Source organism: Pieris brassicae, chromosome 3 (assembly GCF_905147105.1).
Source record: "Pieris brassicae chromosome 3, ilPieBrab1.1, whole genome shotgun sequence".
Lineage (NCBI taxonomy): Eukaryota > Metazoa > Arthropoda > Insecta > Lepidoptera > Pieridae > Pieris > Pieris brassicae.
Genome location: NC_059667.1, coordinates 10,811,997 through 10,830,183, shown reverse-complemented (window position 1 = coordinate 10,830,183; position 18,187 = coordinate 10,811,997). Strand labels below are relative to the sequence as shown.

At 36.8% G+C, this 18,187-nt stretch overlaps 2 protein-coding genes across 6 annotated transcripts in view; both read right to left on the bottom strand.

Annotated features, from left to right (window-relative positions):
* LOC123707711 (afadin) overlaps nt 1-12,759 on the bottom strand; it is a 31,944-nt gene extending 19,185 nt beyond the window's left edge. For 3 of the 5 annotated variants that reach the window (XM_045657991.1, XM_045657995.1, XM_045657994.1), the window contains exons 1-9: nt 12,442-12,759; nt 10,786-10,855; nt 4,220-4,352; nt 3,616-3,724; nt 3,340-3,530; nt 3,100-3,256; nt 2,897-3,022; nt 2,662-2,819; nt 2,303-2,384 (exon numbers count right to left, since the gene is read on the bottom strand). In XM_045657991.1, coding sequence (XP_045513947.1) covers nt 2,303-2,384; nt 2,662-2,819; nt 2,897-3,022; nt 3,100-3,256; nt 3,340-3,530; nt 3,616-3,724; nt 4,220-4,352; nt 10,786-10,787 — 958 coding nt within the window. In that variant the 5' untranslated portion in view covers nt 10,788-10,855; nt 12,442-12,759. Of the gene's footprint in view, nt 1-2,302; nt 2,385-2,661; nt 2,820-2,896; nt 3,023-3,099; nt 3,257-3,339; nt 3,531-3,615; nt 3,725-4,219; nt 4,353-10,785; nt 10,856-12,268; nt 12,406-12,441 lie in introns of those variants that run through there. The other 2 variants (XM_045657993.1, XM_045657992.1) reach the window with 2 other exon arrangements.
* A 1,304-nt stretch (nt 12,760-14,063) lies between these two features.
* On the bottom strand, nt 14,064-15,764 carry LOC123707017 (high mobility group protein HMGI-C). Its single transcript, XM_045656761.1, has 4 exons — nt 15,647-15,764; nt 14,962-15,057; nt 14,729-14,887; nt 14,064-14,647 (listed from the first exon to the last, which is right to left on the bottom strand). The coding sequence occupies exons 2-4, from the start codon at nt 15,031-15,033 to the stop codon at nt 14,522-14,524; spliced, it is 357 nt and encodes a 118-aa protein (XP_045512717.1). The 5' UTR covers nt 15,034-15,057; nt 15,647-15,764; the 3' UTR covers nt 14,064-14,521.
* Nucleotides 15,765-18,187: the final 2,423 nt, after the last annotated feature.

Here is an 18,187-nt window from a genome sequence, read left to right as displayed (position 1 = left end):
TTTCTGTCACAAACAGAGGAGGTCTCGTCGTATCTACTAATAGCCCGGTACACAAATATTTTACTAATATTCAACTAAGTACTAAGTATTCAAAGATTTCGTCAGACATTTAAAAAAATTTGCCGGCATTAATTAATTAATGGCACGTATTAATTTATACGATTGGTGTACAACCGTCAAGCATTACATTATTAGTCGTTATTACGTTATTTACATTTTGTTTTCTTCATTGCTTACACTGCTAACTTTTCCTAATTATTATTTGTTTCTACTGAGTATTAGATTCTTATTTTCTTTTGCGACTGAGGCGCAAACTAGCTGCTGTGGTCACTGGCAGAATGGCCAGCGCTGTGGAACAACTCTGCTCCTCAGCATAATGCTGAGTCAGGGCCAATTACGACCACAGCACACACGCATTAAACAATGAAACCTTTTTCTTTAAAAAAAATATTATCTCTCTCTTATTATTCTTTTTATTCTCTGTTGTTTATTGTTATTTTATGTGTCATATCATATCATATCATATAGACTATGTGGACTTCAATAACGTTACAGTCGGTCCACTATCTAGTTTAAGTCTTGCGGAGGCGATGAACACTCCTAGGGGACATGCGCGTCGGCGGAGGGCAAGATCGTTTGCAGTCTGACAAAGACGTTAGACGTTAAGAATATTCCGCACAGACCGCTAAATTTATTAATATCTATTAAGTCCTTACATATGAAATTGGCGTTTTGTATGGGAGGAACAAAAAGTCGAATATTTTTAAATATAATATATTTAATTAATCAACGTATGAACCATTGTTTTCTATGCACTTTTGCCATCTCATAGGTAGTTCATTGATCCCTTTACTAAAAAAACCAGTCGGACGGGAATCAATAAAATCTGTGAAGGCGATTTGGACTGCCCCATCAGAGTTAAATTTTTTCCCTTGCAAGAAGTTGTCCAAATTTCGAAAAAAAATGGTAATCTGTTGGAGCAAGGTCCGGGGAGTACAGAGGATGTCTTAGACATTCCAATTGAAGCTCTTCTAATTTGGTAGCCGTCTGTTGTGCAGTGTGTGGTCTAGCGTTGTCGTGAAGTAGCAGTGGCGTGGAGCGATTGACCAGCCTTTGTTGTTTAGCCGCTAGCTTTTCCATCATGGTTTGCAATTGCTGACAATAGACATCAGCCGTAATAGTCTGGCCAGATTTGAGAAAACTGCAATGAACAATACCGGCACTAGTCCACCAAACGCTTACAAGTAACTTTTTTGGGGTTAATTTTCGCTTGGGGCAGGATTTGGCTGGCTGGCCAGGATCCAACCATTGCGCTGAGCGCTTCCGATTATCGTAAAGAATCCATTTTTCATCACAGGTAATGATTCGGTTTAAAATACCTTCATTATTGTGCCGGTTCAGTAATGTAACGCAGCAGTCGACGCGCGTTTGCCGGTTTGCTTCAGTCAATTCGTGAGATACCCACCTTTCAAGCATTTTAATCTTCCCAATTTGCTTCAAGTGAATTAAAACAGTTTTACCACTAACACCGCAGCCTGCAGCTAACTCGGACGTGGTTTGCGATGGATCCGCTTCCACAATAGCCTTCAATACTTCATTATCAACTTGGGTCTCAGGCCGTCCACGGGGCTTGTTCTGCAGGTCGAAATTTCCAGAACGAAAACGTTGGAACCAAAAACGAACTGTGTTTTCTTTTGCAACATGACCGCCATACACATCATTCACCCTTCGAGTCGTTTCCGCAGCACTAGTGCCACGGCGGAACTCGTACTCGTAAATAATGCGATACTTTCAAGTTTTCCATTTTGTAAAATGAGTGACGCAAACAGAAAAAAACAGAAGAAAAAAACAAATGAATGACGGTCATCGAAGCACAAATACATGAGTAAATAGCTGTACAAATTTGAATTTGAAATTCCTAACCAAAGAGGAGGTATTTGAGGTCAAAGTGCCAGTACGACAAAACGCCAATTTCATAGGTAAGGACCTAATATTTACTATAACCTACAATTCGCGACAACCGGGACGGATATATCGGTCTGGATAAAAGTTATGCTACACCAAAACTATGACCCCACAAATATTCATCTAACTCTGATGGGGCCTCGACGTGACGAGCCTCGAGGCCAAGACGCGTCTGAACTTTTTCCAGAAATTGCGGATTTAAAGTTCTATTTGGCAAGAAGCCTCTGCAGAGAGCAGACCTGCGTTGTTATGTTGACCAACAGTGTAAAGATAAAAGTGGACTTTACGTCTATTCGTCGCCGAACTCGCGAATTAAATACAAATTGTGGGTACTCACTGCGATGTGGATGCGTCATGACGATGGCCAGAGGACACTCGTCGTCCTCCAGGATGTACTCTGAATTGTCAGTCGTGTCCACCTGTCATCAATTCCAAAATGTATCATAATGTGACAGATCTTTAAGAATAGGTAAGGATAAAAGAAGAAGAGTGAACGGATGATTCGGGTCGTGCAAAGAAGCACCGCGAAGACTTGAACCGAGGTCATTCGTTATGTCGTTAACCGACTTCACGAAAAGTAAGTTTAGGTATGTTCGGGGAAGGCGCCGACTACTGGGTAAGTACGGTTCGCAATTTGTGACATTTCTCCAGTCTCTCTGTTGAGGGCGCGGCTCGAGTGGGGAGAGGCGACAGTACCTGCACGAGGCAGTAGTGCGCGGGCTCGTGCCGCGACAGGCCGTACTTGTCGAGCATCTCGCGGAGCACGGCGGCCGCGGAGTCCCCGACCGACAGCAGCAGCGTCTTGTACGGCACGTCCGGGCACAGGGACGACCCGTAGATCTTCAGCGTGCCGCCTGAGGAGGAAACTGGTCATTATGGCGCTCGAACGTGTCGGTCTAAGGCAATGGGAGGGCGTGACGCGCGCGGTTACCGGTGTCGGGTCCGCCGTCCTTGGAGCGGAACTGCTGCAGCTTCCTCTCGAGCTTCTGCTGCCTCCGACGCCTCATCACCGCCTCGGGGTTGCTGATGCTACGAGTGAACGACGTCTCGGGCAGTTCTGTGGAATGTCACAGAGATTATTGGGAACTCCGGCGCGACCCACTAGGCTAGATCAATCGATGGTAAAGACTATACCTGAGTATAACTTCTCGGCGACCGGACGGTTCTCGTCATTCGTGTCCGACTTCAACCTGGAGAGTTTCTCTTTTTTCTTTAATTCCTTCTTCTCCCGTTTTGACAATTTCCGCTTGAAGTTTTGGTCTCCCTTCTCGTTTATAGAGGACAGTGGCATCTGAAATAAAAATGGGTTCGTTATATTCGGTCTTAGGAAACGACGAATGCGACGCTCGCCTCGAGATCGAGCGGGGTACTCACGTCCGGCTGGGAGCAGCACTTGAGCAGGAAGCGACCCTCGCGGTCGTCGGCGTGCCAGTTGAGCTGCACCAGTAGAGGCTTCTCGTGGGGCTCCAGCTGCCGCTCGTCGCCCGGCGCGTGCGTTTCCCACAGAGTGTAGGAGCCCAGAGACAGCATGCGCATGTCCGGACGGAACTTCTCTATCAACGTCCCTGAAATTAAGAGTATCGCTATCACCGAACTGCTCGTTTGCGCGTACAACGTATATTCTATTACCAAATAACAAATGAAATTTACCAATGACATCGATGACTGTAGCATCGGATGCGACGCGGATGCACTTTGTGGCAATCTTCTGGCCTGAATCTTGAAAGTAGAATCGCATAACGCCATGGAACTCCAAGTTCTAAAAAGCAAATATACAAATGAATGGATAATTTGAGATAAACGTGAGAGTTTCCTAAAATATTTTAATTGTGCCAACTAAAAGGTTTGCTCATTTTAGTTACTATGAGACCAGAATCCATAAAAGTTGTCAAAGGCTTTTTAAGCAATATGTAGGAGGAGGATTCTACTAATTCGAATTTTTGTAGGGATCATCGAATTGTATGGAAATAATATTTATTGTTATAATTTATTCTTGCAGTCCGACATAAGATATGTGAATAGAGAAAATATTTAGCTTATCGCGATCCTTTCGTAGATAATGGTAGAACGCATTGTGTGACTCACTCTCTGGAAATATTCTGTTATCCAAATATTAATAATCAGTGAAAATTTAGTTCGTAATTTTATTTCGTTAAATGGTATTTCGTAACTCGACAAAATGTAAAGGCAAAATATCAACATGGGCTTCAAGAATGATCGAGATGTATCACAATGAATGTATCTATAAATGTACCTCGTTGGGCTCGCTGAGTTCGAAGAGGTCGAGGCGGTTGGCGTTCCATTGCTGGATCATGTTGCGGAGCGCCTCGCGATCCAACATCCGCTTGTCCGCCGCGTCCATCTTTCTTGTCACCGCATCAATAACCCTGCAATCACCCACCAACGTCTATTAGTTAACTAATTGATTATTCGTTCGTTAGTAAATAAGCTAAAAACATTAAGAGAGCAATAAAGCTAGAGAATAGAAAGTCGAAAGGATTTCCTATACATTTGTGAGAGTAGAATTTTGATATTGTCGTTTAAACAACTCTCACTCTCTTCCTAAAATGGCTTCAACAAATATAGAGGTAACATGAACGATTTGGTAATTTCACTTAAAATCAAAATAAGGCTATGTTTCCAAAGAGATTGATAAGAAAAGTGAAAAGTGTATTTTCTTCTCTAATATTTATCTTCCTCCTTCCTTCCTCCGCAAATACTCAACGAATATTGCATTTTAATATTATTGAATCAATATATTTATTATTGCATACGTTTTTCTGTGTTCTATGTTTTGTCAAACACGCTTAAATGATAATAAGAACATTAAAAGCTACGTTTGTAGAATTAGTACAAGAAAATTATTTATTTCCGCTTCCCTGCGGAAATCTCGCAACAGTACCTACTGTCATTTCGTTTCTACATGTTGTTGAAAAGGATAAGAGGAAACAAAACAACTGGTAGGTTATATCACTTTGTTTGTATAACTGACAACCATAGTAAGTTAGTGCTTAATTAGCCACATTAAGTCCTTCCGCGGACCCCGGCACCCACAGAGTCTCTGTAGCCGACCCTTGAATGAACGCTTGAATGAGTTACTGATTTGCTTCACCTGAGCGTTTCTTAATGCAGTTTTTGCCGCGAAACACCAATATGTGGAACGTACGAACCAATTCGACTAAATGTCCTTCAAGAAAAGAGCGTACCAATTTTAAAAAGGCCAGCAACGCACTTGCGAGTTGCTTCTGGCAATGTAAGTGTATATGCAGGCAATATCACATTACATCAGATGAGCCTCTTGCCAAATTGCCTCCTATTACATAAAAAAAAACCCCGGAAACCACGAAAAGTCTATTGTGCTCTTGACATACTCTAGTTAACAGTCCCCAATTGGCAGAATTCAATGATCAAATGCGAATGCCAGCTAATTTAAGAAGGAATTGACAGGTATCTACTATTTTGCAATACGTCCGGACATATTATCAGTATCAGTTATTATCGGAACCACTATCAAGTAATAATTGTTAGCTTTTATCGCACTGAATAATGAAAACGAAATTCGAATAATGTCATATTGCTTCTTATCTCCTACAATTAATATTACTAAGAATTAAAAAATATTTATCTATTTCTGCCACAAATATATTTTCTTAACCCAGATTCTTTCACTGGATGGAAAAAAGTAAAATTTTAGAAAATTTAAAAATCTAACCAAAATTATTTGACACATTGAAGGCATCGTTATAATCATAACTCACTTAACCCATTCTTTATCAAACAGTGTAAACCAGACCAGATTGCATTTCGAATAAATAAACTTTACATGTAACATCAGATGGAGAAAAATTCAGTCAGTGGGCGGATCCTGGTATATATCATGCGCAGGCGCACCTACACTTTCGTGTTTGTATTTATAACGTAAACATATGGCCCCGCGCTCTACACCAAACCGACAACCATACGTGGCGAACTCATCAAAAACATCCGTGAATTCAACGACAATAAACATGCAATCATATAAGTTGTCTCTATAAGATCAGCCCGTGTGATATTATATCGCAGTGAAGTCGAAACAGTATCCAGGTTTCCGTTACTTGGAAACGTGTTGTTTGGAGTTCTAGCCCTCCGTCTCGACTAATGTTAGACCGAACTCGAAACCTAATCTCATAACATGTTAGGCATTCTACTACTTCGTTCGCCAGGCGATGCTCCGGCATTCAACAAATAAAACATACTGAATGCGGGAAGCATTCATTTAAACACGAATCGTTGACTCGTAAAAATAAACACGCACGGTTACATGCACGAGCTTATTTTTACAAAGGTATTTACTTACAGGAAATATACTATTAAAATAACTATGTAGGTCGGTGGTGTATCTACTAAACTGGTGTAAAATCAACCGTGAAGCGACATTGAACGATTTGGATAATATGTGTTTACACGACGGTGTACAGACCGATACGGTCGCTAGGATTTCCGAAGTGCCTAGTTTGTCATTGGCGTCGAAGGTTCACGCTCGAATGCCGACCTTGCCCCTTTCCTGTGCCAAACGGCAGAACCATCATAACATGTTCCATATTCTTATTCGACAAAACAGAACTGCGTTACTTATCGAGTCATAACATCTCTTTCTACTGCATCAGGGTGTGAGTGAGCGCTTCGTAGAGATCGCACCTAATTAACATGAGTTTCACAATTGTATGATGAATGGACAAGTCTATTTCAAGAATCCTACTCGGCTTTTGAACGTTGTTGATATCATGAGATATTTAATTTGGTGTTAATGTAATTTATGTCAATAATGAAACAAATGAAAATAATGTGTTTAAAAATATAACGTTCACTGGACGTAATTCACTTAGAGGCTTAGGTCCTTGGCACACTTGTCGTTTGTGCGACTTCATAACCGAGCATGTTATACATTTAGTCGGTAACACGACTGTGTTATTATATAAATCTCTGTACGCTTAGACCTTTTAAAGGAAGTACGTATATACGTAGTACGATAATACTTGCTTATTATACTGGAATGTTAAAACATTTCTATACTGTGCTACAAAACTGTATATATATATCACTTCGGACTTGTGCGAAGCCGTGAGACGCTAGTTATATATTAAAATATGCATTTTTCCTTCTACAATATTGAATATCTGATAGGTCTCTATGAGCGATTGCTTGGAATGTGCAGCGCACAAGACTACTTTTGCTATTATTATTTTCTAATAATATCCGGCATTGGAAATTTCAGCGAATACTTTTGACGCCGCTACGCCAACGAGTGAGCAACATCTAAAATAAAGCGTGGGAACGTGTGGAGTACAGTTCAGAGGGTGCAAAAACTATGAGGTCGAGCAGCGACCCTACAACAAGTGCATAGGGGCGTAACACGTGAACCTGTCGGGCCCCGAGGGCGACGACTGCCTTTTGCCATCCACTTAATAGTGGTGGTTAATTTAGTACAATCGCGTGAACTATTTAGCTTCAAACCTTAGCTGTTGTTAGTTACATTTTTATTAAATCTAATGATTTGCTAAAATCGGTATAAAAAATACGAATATTATTCCGTAATACTAATATATAGTACTATGATCAAGTTCACAATGTAACAAAGGCCGGGTCATCGTAGCGGTATCCACATTGGCTGCACAGCCTGACAACCTACCGTGGCGTGCAGCAGGCGAACAATGGAAAGCTCAGGTTACACTTACGGCGTTCGTGGGACATGAGTGTCAACTGGCACAGTTGCCTAGCAACCGCCGACACCTATTCAATTTTAGTTGACTAGTTGACAGCCAAGCAGTTGGTAGTTTCATCAAATAGAGTTGCGTGAGAGATAGAGAAGCATTCGGTTATATTCGCAGTAGCATTATATTACTTAAGCTGTTTATCTATTAAAAAACCAGTCGTCTACGTGTAGAATTGCACCTGCAGTAGACACGTTCCTAAGCCAGCTGTATTCAAATACTCTATATTAATGACATATCGTTTTTAACTTATAACTGAAGCTGATTTTTTTAACATTATCTCGCAATTTTTTAAGATTTTAATGAGCCAGGTTACGTTTAATGGATATACGTTTAGATGTACCAACCGTACAAAATGATGGAATGCAAAGGCGTCGCCTTGTGGCCTACCACTTCAATGACTCATTGTATAAATATGCACGACAGATACCTTTTGCTCGTAAAGGTATCTTCATCCAAAACTCACTTTTGTTAATCACTTTCGCTGACAAAGTAATTATTCGAAAATAAAATCGAGAGCATATTCTTCTAACATCCAGAATTCCAGAATCAATAATGAATATAGTTAGTTAACATTAACATGAACGATTTGTGTCAAGCATTTCAGCCTTATTCTGCTTTCGTCAAGTTTGTAAACATGCCGTCGGTGACATGGTTGCTCACCTGCCGAGGCGACGTGCGCATTCCTCGTTTAAAGCCACTGTAGGACTCACATTACAATAACTGTTTATGCGAGATCTGGACTAAGTCATTATCCACGCAGATCTTGTTACGATAACCGTATGAAGCTTTAAACCTGATAACGTATTAACAGAACAAAAGTAGTAAAGGCCCTTATACACCAACAGCATTATCGCAGGAGGGCAGGAAGTGGGAAGTACTTTTTTAAAAAGTCTTTGTAATCGCCAATGCTCGCTTTTGATTTTAGAGAGTAGTTGGGGAAAGTGATAGTAGGGCACGTCATTAGAAGTCTGGTTTCGTTCCGGCGCACACGACGCGACGACTGCGTCAGAGAGACCGTAACTTGGCACGCGGCCTCGCCGATCGTAAGGTGACAGACACTTTAATATTTTTGCCTCAAACACATCATGGATTTTCATATAACTGTAGGTTTCTATCTTAAATATTGATTGATTGATAAAAAAAATAATGAGATATTATCTATCATTGATAAAACGACGAAATATTTTTTATAGTCGAGGTGGAGAGGGTCGGGCTTCAGCGCCAGGTACGGCTTGGCATCAACCGCCCTTTCTCACGCAATTCGATACAAAAACAACGCTACTTTTAATTTAGCAGTGCCATAACCATAATCATCACCAGTATGTTATGTTCTCGTGTGATAATACGCTCAAAGCCCGAAACTAAGATGAATTATTAATTAATTTCAAATTCATCTTTATCTGAAAATCAGTTAAACAACAGAAAAAACAATGCACTTCTTGCGTCAATAGTACTAGTACTGCACGAAATACATACCATTGTTTACTAAACATTTGTCAGAACGATGTTAGATAGTGCGTGAAACGAACACATTGAAGGTACCGCTACAAGTACCATGGCGAAACTACTTCAGGCTCACACGCTAAGTGTCAATGCAAACTGCAATAAAATGACCTATAGTGAAGCAACCTTTCTTTAAAGATTAGAAAAACACCGTACAGAAGTTACCGGAAAATTAGTTTGAGGCACCGTAAATTATTATAACGATAATGAACGGGTTAACGCTCTCTTTGCGACGTTATTTCGATGTCATGATTATCGTCCAGGTCAAATGGAAGGAATTTTTAATTGAATGCTAAATTATCTTTAATTTTTAAAGTACAGATAAACATTTTTTGTAGAAAACGATATTTAAATTCCCGGTTTTTGATTCTTTTACATAAACGACTGTTTACTGATAAACTGTTTCAGTCCAATATTTAATGTAAAAAAAAATACTCAAGACATTTGAGAATCTATAGAAAGTGAAACTAATCGATGCCACGGGTCGACCGGAAATACATTTACAAAAATATTCGCCAAACGTTTCGTTTTTCCTTCAACATAATTGTATGATGACTGTTAGTTAGTAGTAAAGTGAAGCCATACAAATGACGGAAAATAATACATTGTCAGTGACCACTTTCAAGCCTTTGTTCGTTCTTTGTAAATGCGACTCATCGAATATTATAGACTCTGCCAGTCTCAAAAATATTGCCATTTTATGCACTTCGCAATTATTTTACATTTTAGGCAGGTAATGTAGAAACCGCACCAAAGTCTCACAGTATCCTTTTGAGAGAGGTTATCTAAGCGTTTATGGGGCAACGGCCGCGAGGTATGTGTTCATACAGACGCCTCTTAGCAGCATGAGTTGTGAGAAAGTTAAAAGACACAAACAGCGATAAAGAAAAGCGCGTAGAAGCACAAAACGCTCTACTTTAATGGCGTTCTTAAATATGCAGGACGCGGAGTTCTCACCGCGTCTGACCTACATGTCTTCTTGGTTTCTAACATCTGTCCAAAGTCCTTGAGATTGTCAAATAAAGCTCTCGCCATTCATCATTTACCAAGTTTCATTCACCTGTCGCCTTTTATTTTGGGAGGAAGAGAATTAGGGGGTGTTTTTGACGTTTTCGTATACACAAATTGAATAGAGGTAAAATCTGGCAAGTACATGATCTTTGGAGTCGAAAAAAATAAACAGTCGTCTTGAATCGGAAATCTAGCGGAATCGGATTTACGGTTTTTGGTCAAAAACTGGTGGCTGGGTGGGGTGAAGTTTTAGTCCAAAAAAGCCAAAATTATGAAGGCTTCAGTGGAGCCTTATCGCTGAAATTTTGCAGGGAATTTTTGTTGGGTACTGGTATGGAGTATATGTGTGTTACTGGTTTGCTGAATTACGTCCGGGAAAGATGAAAGCTTCAATAAATTTATGGATTTACAAGCAGTTTTTATCTCTCTCTAATTTATTTGCTGGGAGCGAAAATCGAAATGTGTAATGTGAGCCCCTAACCCCCCGCGAAAAAATGAAATTAATAAATCGGCCACAATGTTTCCAAAAAGTAGACCAAACGGAAATACTTACATGAATAACGAGATCGATTGATAGACGTTCGACAGGCAGTGATGTAGCTCTTAGCTCTACGTCATGCTATCTGCAACAAATAGTGATCTTATACATTTCTATAATATTTCGAGGACAAATAACACTTAGCGAAACATTGATCGAAAAGCATATGATAAGCGTAAAAGTACCTTCGTAAAATATATATAAATGGTTTTCATAGAAAAAAATATAAAACACCAAATGACATGACAATAAAAACAATCCACCACTTTTATTGATGTGTATATAGGACCTAATTAATACTTTCGATTCCGAAAAAACTATTCTAAGTGCTTTTAATCTACAAAAAATTATCAACTTATAATGAGCTGAATTAATAAAATAATCGATCCCGGATTTCTAATAGTTCGTTAACCTTTTAAAAAGTGTCTGTTAAATAGATCTTATGCCAAATAAACAAGACACGAAATTTGAGGCATAAAAGAAAGTCACAAGTAAATGACAAATGTATAAAACTAATCAGTATGCTGGCCCATCAACGTGCACAATGGCGCACGTGTCACGATTACGATTACAACATAAAACTGAAGAGGGCTAAAACCTCCAATAGGGAATTGTAATTTTAAATAATTAATACTCAAACTTAAATTCAATGTATAAAAAGTATGAGACAAAGGCTGTATGATTTGATTTAATCTTTCTCTGATAAACTAGCAACCCAGAAATCAGCTATTTATTGAGATTACTTACGTAAAAGATCATGAACCACTCAATTTAATGATGATTCTTTAGTCTTTCAAATGGCAGGTATCATATATTTATTTTGTTCATGTATATACTATATAAATATATTATTAAACAAACAGGTTTAAATACAATATATTTTAATTATATATGTTCTTCATCTACTTCAGCATTAGGACTCTACCAAAACCTAAGAAATGATATTAATTCAGACAATGTCAATACCATTTATTTAAACCTATTTCCTCTACTGTGTTGTACACATATACAACATGAGTCTCTTAAACTAATTTAAAATCAGTTTTTATGGTCAGCAGGGTAACCTGGGTCTGTCTTGAGAGAAGAGTACAAGAAGGTTCTTTCTTACAAGGGTGCAAGTTACAAAGAATTAGTCAATAATAGGTAAAATTACTCCAAAGTATAGATAAATCAGACATAAACATTTATAAACAGTAAAAATTCAGAAGAGAACTTAAATAACTATTCATAAGGTACATTTTAATAATAACTGGAACAATCAGTGTAACCATTATGAGTCATTCATATTAAAGTGATTTAAGTTTTTTTGAACACTTCCACTATACATCCCTATGTAAGATGTAAATTAATAAATTTGTATGTGGTTAATTATAAATGGATAAATACTTATGTGTATATAAAAGAACAGGAACAGAAATTATAAATCTCTACACAAATTAAATTAAATACGTATCAAGGTAATTATATGAGGTATTTAATATACCTTCGTAATACTTACTATTTTATCATAGAATTGGTACAATAAAGTTAAAAAAATTGTTTGAGGATAGTTTGTTGGTACTGTACTTGTAACACTGCAATGTCGTCATCACGACATTCTTGATATATACCAATTTACAAATTACAAGTTCAAATTACTATATGTACTCAAAAAGAACATAATTTACAAACCTGTGAAATGTAATCGGCATTTAAAAACTTTCACAAATAAACTTTGCTCATCATTACAAAATACAGACACTTGAAAACTTGTCCAACTTTTTAAAACTTTCATCGGATACACTTGGGGCGTAGTACTGAGGTTAACGTGATATCCAATATTACAACATTTGGTAAAACATTTATTTTTATAAATAAACGTTGTGATAACACTTATCGTATGTGTTTTAATATTAACCCGAAATAACAGAAATATGTGGTATCATCGCAACCAAGTACAACACAACACACGCGCGTTTGTCAAAACTTCAAATGCCTAAACTTGACTAAACGTTTTCTCTTTCCTGAATTCTGATTGCTCAGTCATATCCACAGAACACTACGATATTCACGCATATTTTTAAGCTATGTTATAAACACACTGATCAGGGTGATTATAAAAAGCTGACAGGCCCAATAAGAGATTATATTTTTAAAAACTAATTATATAAACACTTAAATTTCAACAACAGAATTTATGAAACTCATACTAAAACTGAATTACGTCACTTTATCGTGAATGCTTTATTTAACAGGACTTGACAACCAGACGACCACGACGTGACGACTGTCGAGTATAAAAACAGTAGTTTTGTCCTTAATGTCAAACATTAATTAACATTTAAAATTGGAATTTTCTATTATAGTATAAGATGGAATATCTTTAGCTATTCAGTCTAAGTATGGCATCACAATTGATATTGCTAATAAGTTCAAAATCTAAGCACGCGATTAATTTGTTTGGGTCTTTAGTTTGAAATTTAAATATCGCGTCGTAAATAAAATAAAATGTGTCTAAGCAAATAAGGATACCTATTTATCGACACCATTTTTTAATGCCATAGTAGAGTATACCCGTTGTAGAGAAAACCCATTTGGTTGAAGTACATGTTTTTTGCTCAAAAATGAGTAAAAACTGCCTAGCTGTTTAAAAAAAGATAATCAATCCTGGAAACATTTATTAAAAGTGTTTTCTTTGATGTTATCAACCCTATATTTTAAAGTTTCTTAAACTAATTGGAACATAACAACCGTTTCAATTTTATAGTGCACACCACAGAGTATATATGCTGCATAAACTGTAAAGATAATTTTTATTCTAGTGTCTTTGATAACGTGTCTATTTTATCCAAGTGTGCATCAAATTAAGCAGACTAGACGTGAATGACTTTAAAAACAATCAATAAATCAATTATAAAAGTCGTAGGCCATATATGCATTTTTTATAGATGGGTTCGTCAATAATAGTTCTGTAGGAATGTTTATAAAATTTAACACTCCAGCATATTATGATCATTGGTTTATAGTTCATGTTCTCACGATGCATTTATGTTAATTGCAATAAAAAATCAAGTCAAGTATAGTTTATGAAAAAGAGTAAACATCACTCACACAATAAATACTGGAATTAAGTCTTTGTATCAATTTTTTTAGCATAACCTAATCTTAATCTCTTCACTGCCTTAACTATATTTACCAGTATAACACATAATATGTACATCATAACATCTTTTGACTAGATAAATAAACAAAAAGGAGCTAGTTAAATTTGCAAGTACAATAAACATTTATTTAGAAAGAAAATATTTATTATAGAAAATAATACTCGACATTCGGGTCAAATCAGTAAATCTACAAAAATGTATTTTTTCTTACATTACAAATGAAGAGATTACAAATACCTAATATATTATTAATAAGAATAAATCTAAAAAATGATCTTACAAATAAATCTTAAACTTGTACGTTCTAAGGAGAGCTGGATCTAACTCAATTCATGTAAAATTGCCCTTAATTTTCATTAAATGCTATGGTCAAAATACTTAAAAAAGAAAGTCTGTTACTCTTTATATTTTATAAAATATACAATTTCACATGAATTGAATTGTGATTTAGCTGAGATTTTTGTACTGTCTAGATAACCCCTTAGATTTATCCGAATGACTTGCTGACATTATCTGCAATGTAAATATTCATGAAATTGTTATCCAGGCAGAGTTATCCATGACAAACAAATTACACTAAAATGAGTGACATTAGACTCTTAAATGCTTTACTCGTCTGAGCCTTCCTCTTCTTCTTCATCATCCTGTTCCTCTTCAGATGATGCAGTATCTTTCTTAGGTGGAGCTGCATCTTTACGTGGTCGCCCTCTCGCTCTTCCTTCTCCTGATGAAGACTGGAATGCATAATTATAAAGATTAGAAAATCATAAATAAAAATTTAAGCTATAAATTATCAAAGTAGATTTTCAAGACACCTTAGCTTTAGGTGCAGCTGCCTTTTTTTTAGATCCTTTAGGTCTTCCTCGACCTCTTTTGGCTACTGGTGCCTGTTCTTCATCTGAAGAATTTTTAGACTCTTTTACTTTTGCAGGAGCAGCTGGTCTTCCTCTTTTCTTTAAATCTCCTTTTGCTTCCTAAAAACAAAGAATTATCAAAAACATATTTATTTATACACAATGAAATTAAATAATGTAAACAAAATTCTCACAGCTTGTGTTCCATTTGCTTTAGGCCGACCTCTTCCCTTCTTCTCAACTGCAGTTGATCCATCGTCAGACATTTCTATTGTGATATTTTCAATCAACTGCAACAAGTTATTCAGAGTAACATTTAATATCACATTGGGTTAACCACTGTATATAAGACAGTTATCGGACGCATTATTACTAAAGCCGGGCAATGACACATACCTAATTTAAGTTTATACATAACTTTTATAATTATATGACATTACTCGTAAATTATTTATCAAGAAAACAGAAATCTTGAATAGATTTTAATTTGATTCATGCTAAGCTCTATCTAGTTTTTCTATTACAAACAATTAATGAACAATACGGCACCGACGCTAAGCTGCTTGTTATAGATTTAGTGGAAATGTCCAGGTTTATGAACAAATAAGATAGATATTTCTTCGCACAAAACAACAATTCTCATATACCAGAATTCACCACCTAAAAAATTTGCCATTGAAACATATAGGCCCACGAAAGCTAAAGTAATATTAACAAGCGTCAATTTAAATGGAGGCTGACTGCCTTTTGATAATAACAAGTATTATAAGAAACATACAAATGTTAAACACTGTATTTTATTATTAATATATTTTTATTAAGAATGGGGCCCTAAAAAAAATATTTTACTATTTATAAAAGTAATTCATTTTTACTCACCAAATATTTGTTTACAGCAAACAGTGTCGAATACTAAAAGATTATGGCGGGCTGTGAATTGATCCAACTCAATACTTGGCGTCGGTATAGAGGTCGCCTCGGTCTGTGTGATGCTGTTAACAACCGGTGTTGCCGTAAACTATTTTTCCTCAAGAAAAAAACTATCAAATTTAAATTCAAAATCATTTATTCATATAGGTAACACAATGTACACTTATGAACGTCAAAAAATAAATATATATGAAATGCTTCTAATTTCACATTTACTCCAAATTACTTACTGTTCTCAAATAAAAGGCGTAGAACAGAAGAGAAGAACTGGCAATAAACTCTCCGCCACTCTTTTTAATCGCCAAGCTTTTTGTTTTACACAACGTTTGTAAGGAGTTGCAACCATAACACCATGTCCTACATGACATCTTAAGTAAGTAATAATAATAAAATAAATATAAAACAAAGATTTGTCCTCTACCAGCATGGTAAATAGGAGCACGCACTTACATTATCGTGGGAACAACACGCATATCTTTACATAAGTAATAACGAGCGTCGGATTGTCCGATAATAAAATGCTATAAAATATAGTCCAATATTGTCAGTACACTTCTATTTAATTTATTGAAATTATACAGCTGATGAGTTTATTTTGTGAAAACGGTGCTCGAAATGTCTAAATCTGATACGCATTAAGAAATTATTTTTGTTAGTAATACATATCTTATATAACTTGTGAAGTACCAACAAAATAGTGTCTCATCGAAGACACTCTCCTCAAAGCTATAGTCAGCATTGGAATACTAGGCGTGGACATATCGAACGGCATTCAGTTTTGTGGTCATTTAAACGGATAAACTAAATTAGCCTCCAAAAATCTTGGGTGTGCTCAGCAAGGCAAGACCAGCTCCTTCCACTTGAAAGAATTCACTGAAGAGCGATGGCTAAAGGCAAGGCAAGATGGGGAAAAAACTCAAAATGGATAAAAATTATGCTTACTAATTTATTGGAGAAAACTATTCTATTTCTACTAAAATTAACACTAATGATTCACTTTTTAATTTCTACAACACAAAAATAATACAAACATTTTGTTACTACATATATATTACTTATTAATTAATTATTAATAAGATAAATACAGCCGAATTACTACATTTCATTCATTCACTGTCTTTTATTTCGAGAGGGATAGAGAGAGGAGTAGGCATTAGGTGTTAGGCTGGCGTAAATTTTTTGAATTTTGGCCAAAACCTTCACCGAATTATTTGCCATATAATATGCACATTTGGCGTTTCTCTCGCAATCAATCTGAAAATTGATTCGTATGCCTTAATTGACCAGTGCATTAAATCTGTATACCAACTTGAGGTTATTTGCTAGGTTCGAAAATCGTTTTATTAAGTGCTCATAAGCATTGTGATCTTTTCTAACTGCTATTTTATTTACCAACTTTCTTTGACAAGCGTAGGTAAGAAAGACTAAGCCTAAGGTTCAGTGGCAATGTCGGATTCTTCCTTCAGGCTCTATTCCATTATGAATGGGTCACGCCTGTTGATCACTTCTTCAACAAACTCGTTGTTATAGGTATTATTGATTAATATAGTTATACTATTATTATAATTTCGAAAATGTAGTTAGTTTTATTTTAAACTATTATTTTCTAGCCATTCCTTGACATTATTTCACAGTAAGTATCTTTATCAGTGAAACTTTTTGTGGATATATCCAATGTGTTAATTTTTTGTTTTATTTTTTGTTTTATACTTTTAGAGATGTAGGTGATTAGTACGTGTCGTCATGAAACAATAATTCGTTCTGAAAAGAACAGTTAATTGCGTTACCGTTAGGACAACTTTTTGCCGCGCCTCGATTTTATTGTCTACGCACCCTTCGCATCTTGGTACCACATGTTACCACTAGTGGCCAGGTAGGATAATTTTTGTATATAAATCTACAGTTTTTAAAAATTAAACACATTCCACATTCCATCTTCACCTCTTCTCAACGAATTATTAGGAAGTTTTATTTTAACCAAATAAGGACCAATCAACATAAACCAAAACTACCCTAAAGTGGTGACCCCGAGAAGAACACCAAGAAAATTGAAGATGACGAACACAGAAAATTCCGGTGCAGAGCGTCAAGTTTCATCACAACCGTCGAGCCAAGAAGTCTCCGGTATCTCACTGTCGCTCCGTGTGCCACCATTCTGGCGCGACCAGCCGCTCCTCTGGTTCTGCAGTTTCGAAGCAGCAACCGCCGATCTAAAACGAAGCCAGGCCCAGCTCGCCCAGATGGTCATCGCACAGCTTGAAAAGCAAGATATCCAAAACATCGCTGATCTCATTTGCTCGCCGCCGGAAGCAGATTACTACAACACCATTAAAGACCGTTTAATATCGCTATACGAAGAATCTAACAGCGCACAAACGAAGAAGCTACTGTCGCAAGTTGAGCTTGGAGACCAGAAACCCAGCCAGCTGATGAGGCAAATGAAGCAGCTTAACAAGGACAAATTTCCCGAGAGCACCATCAAAATGATGT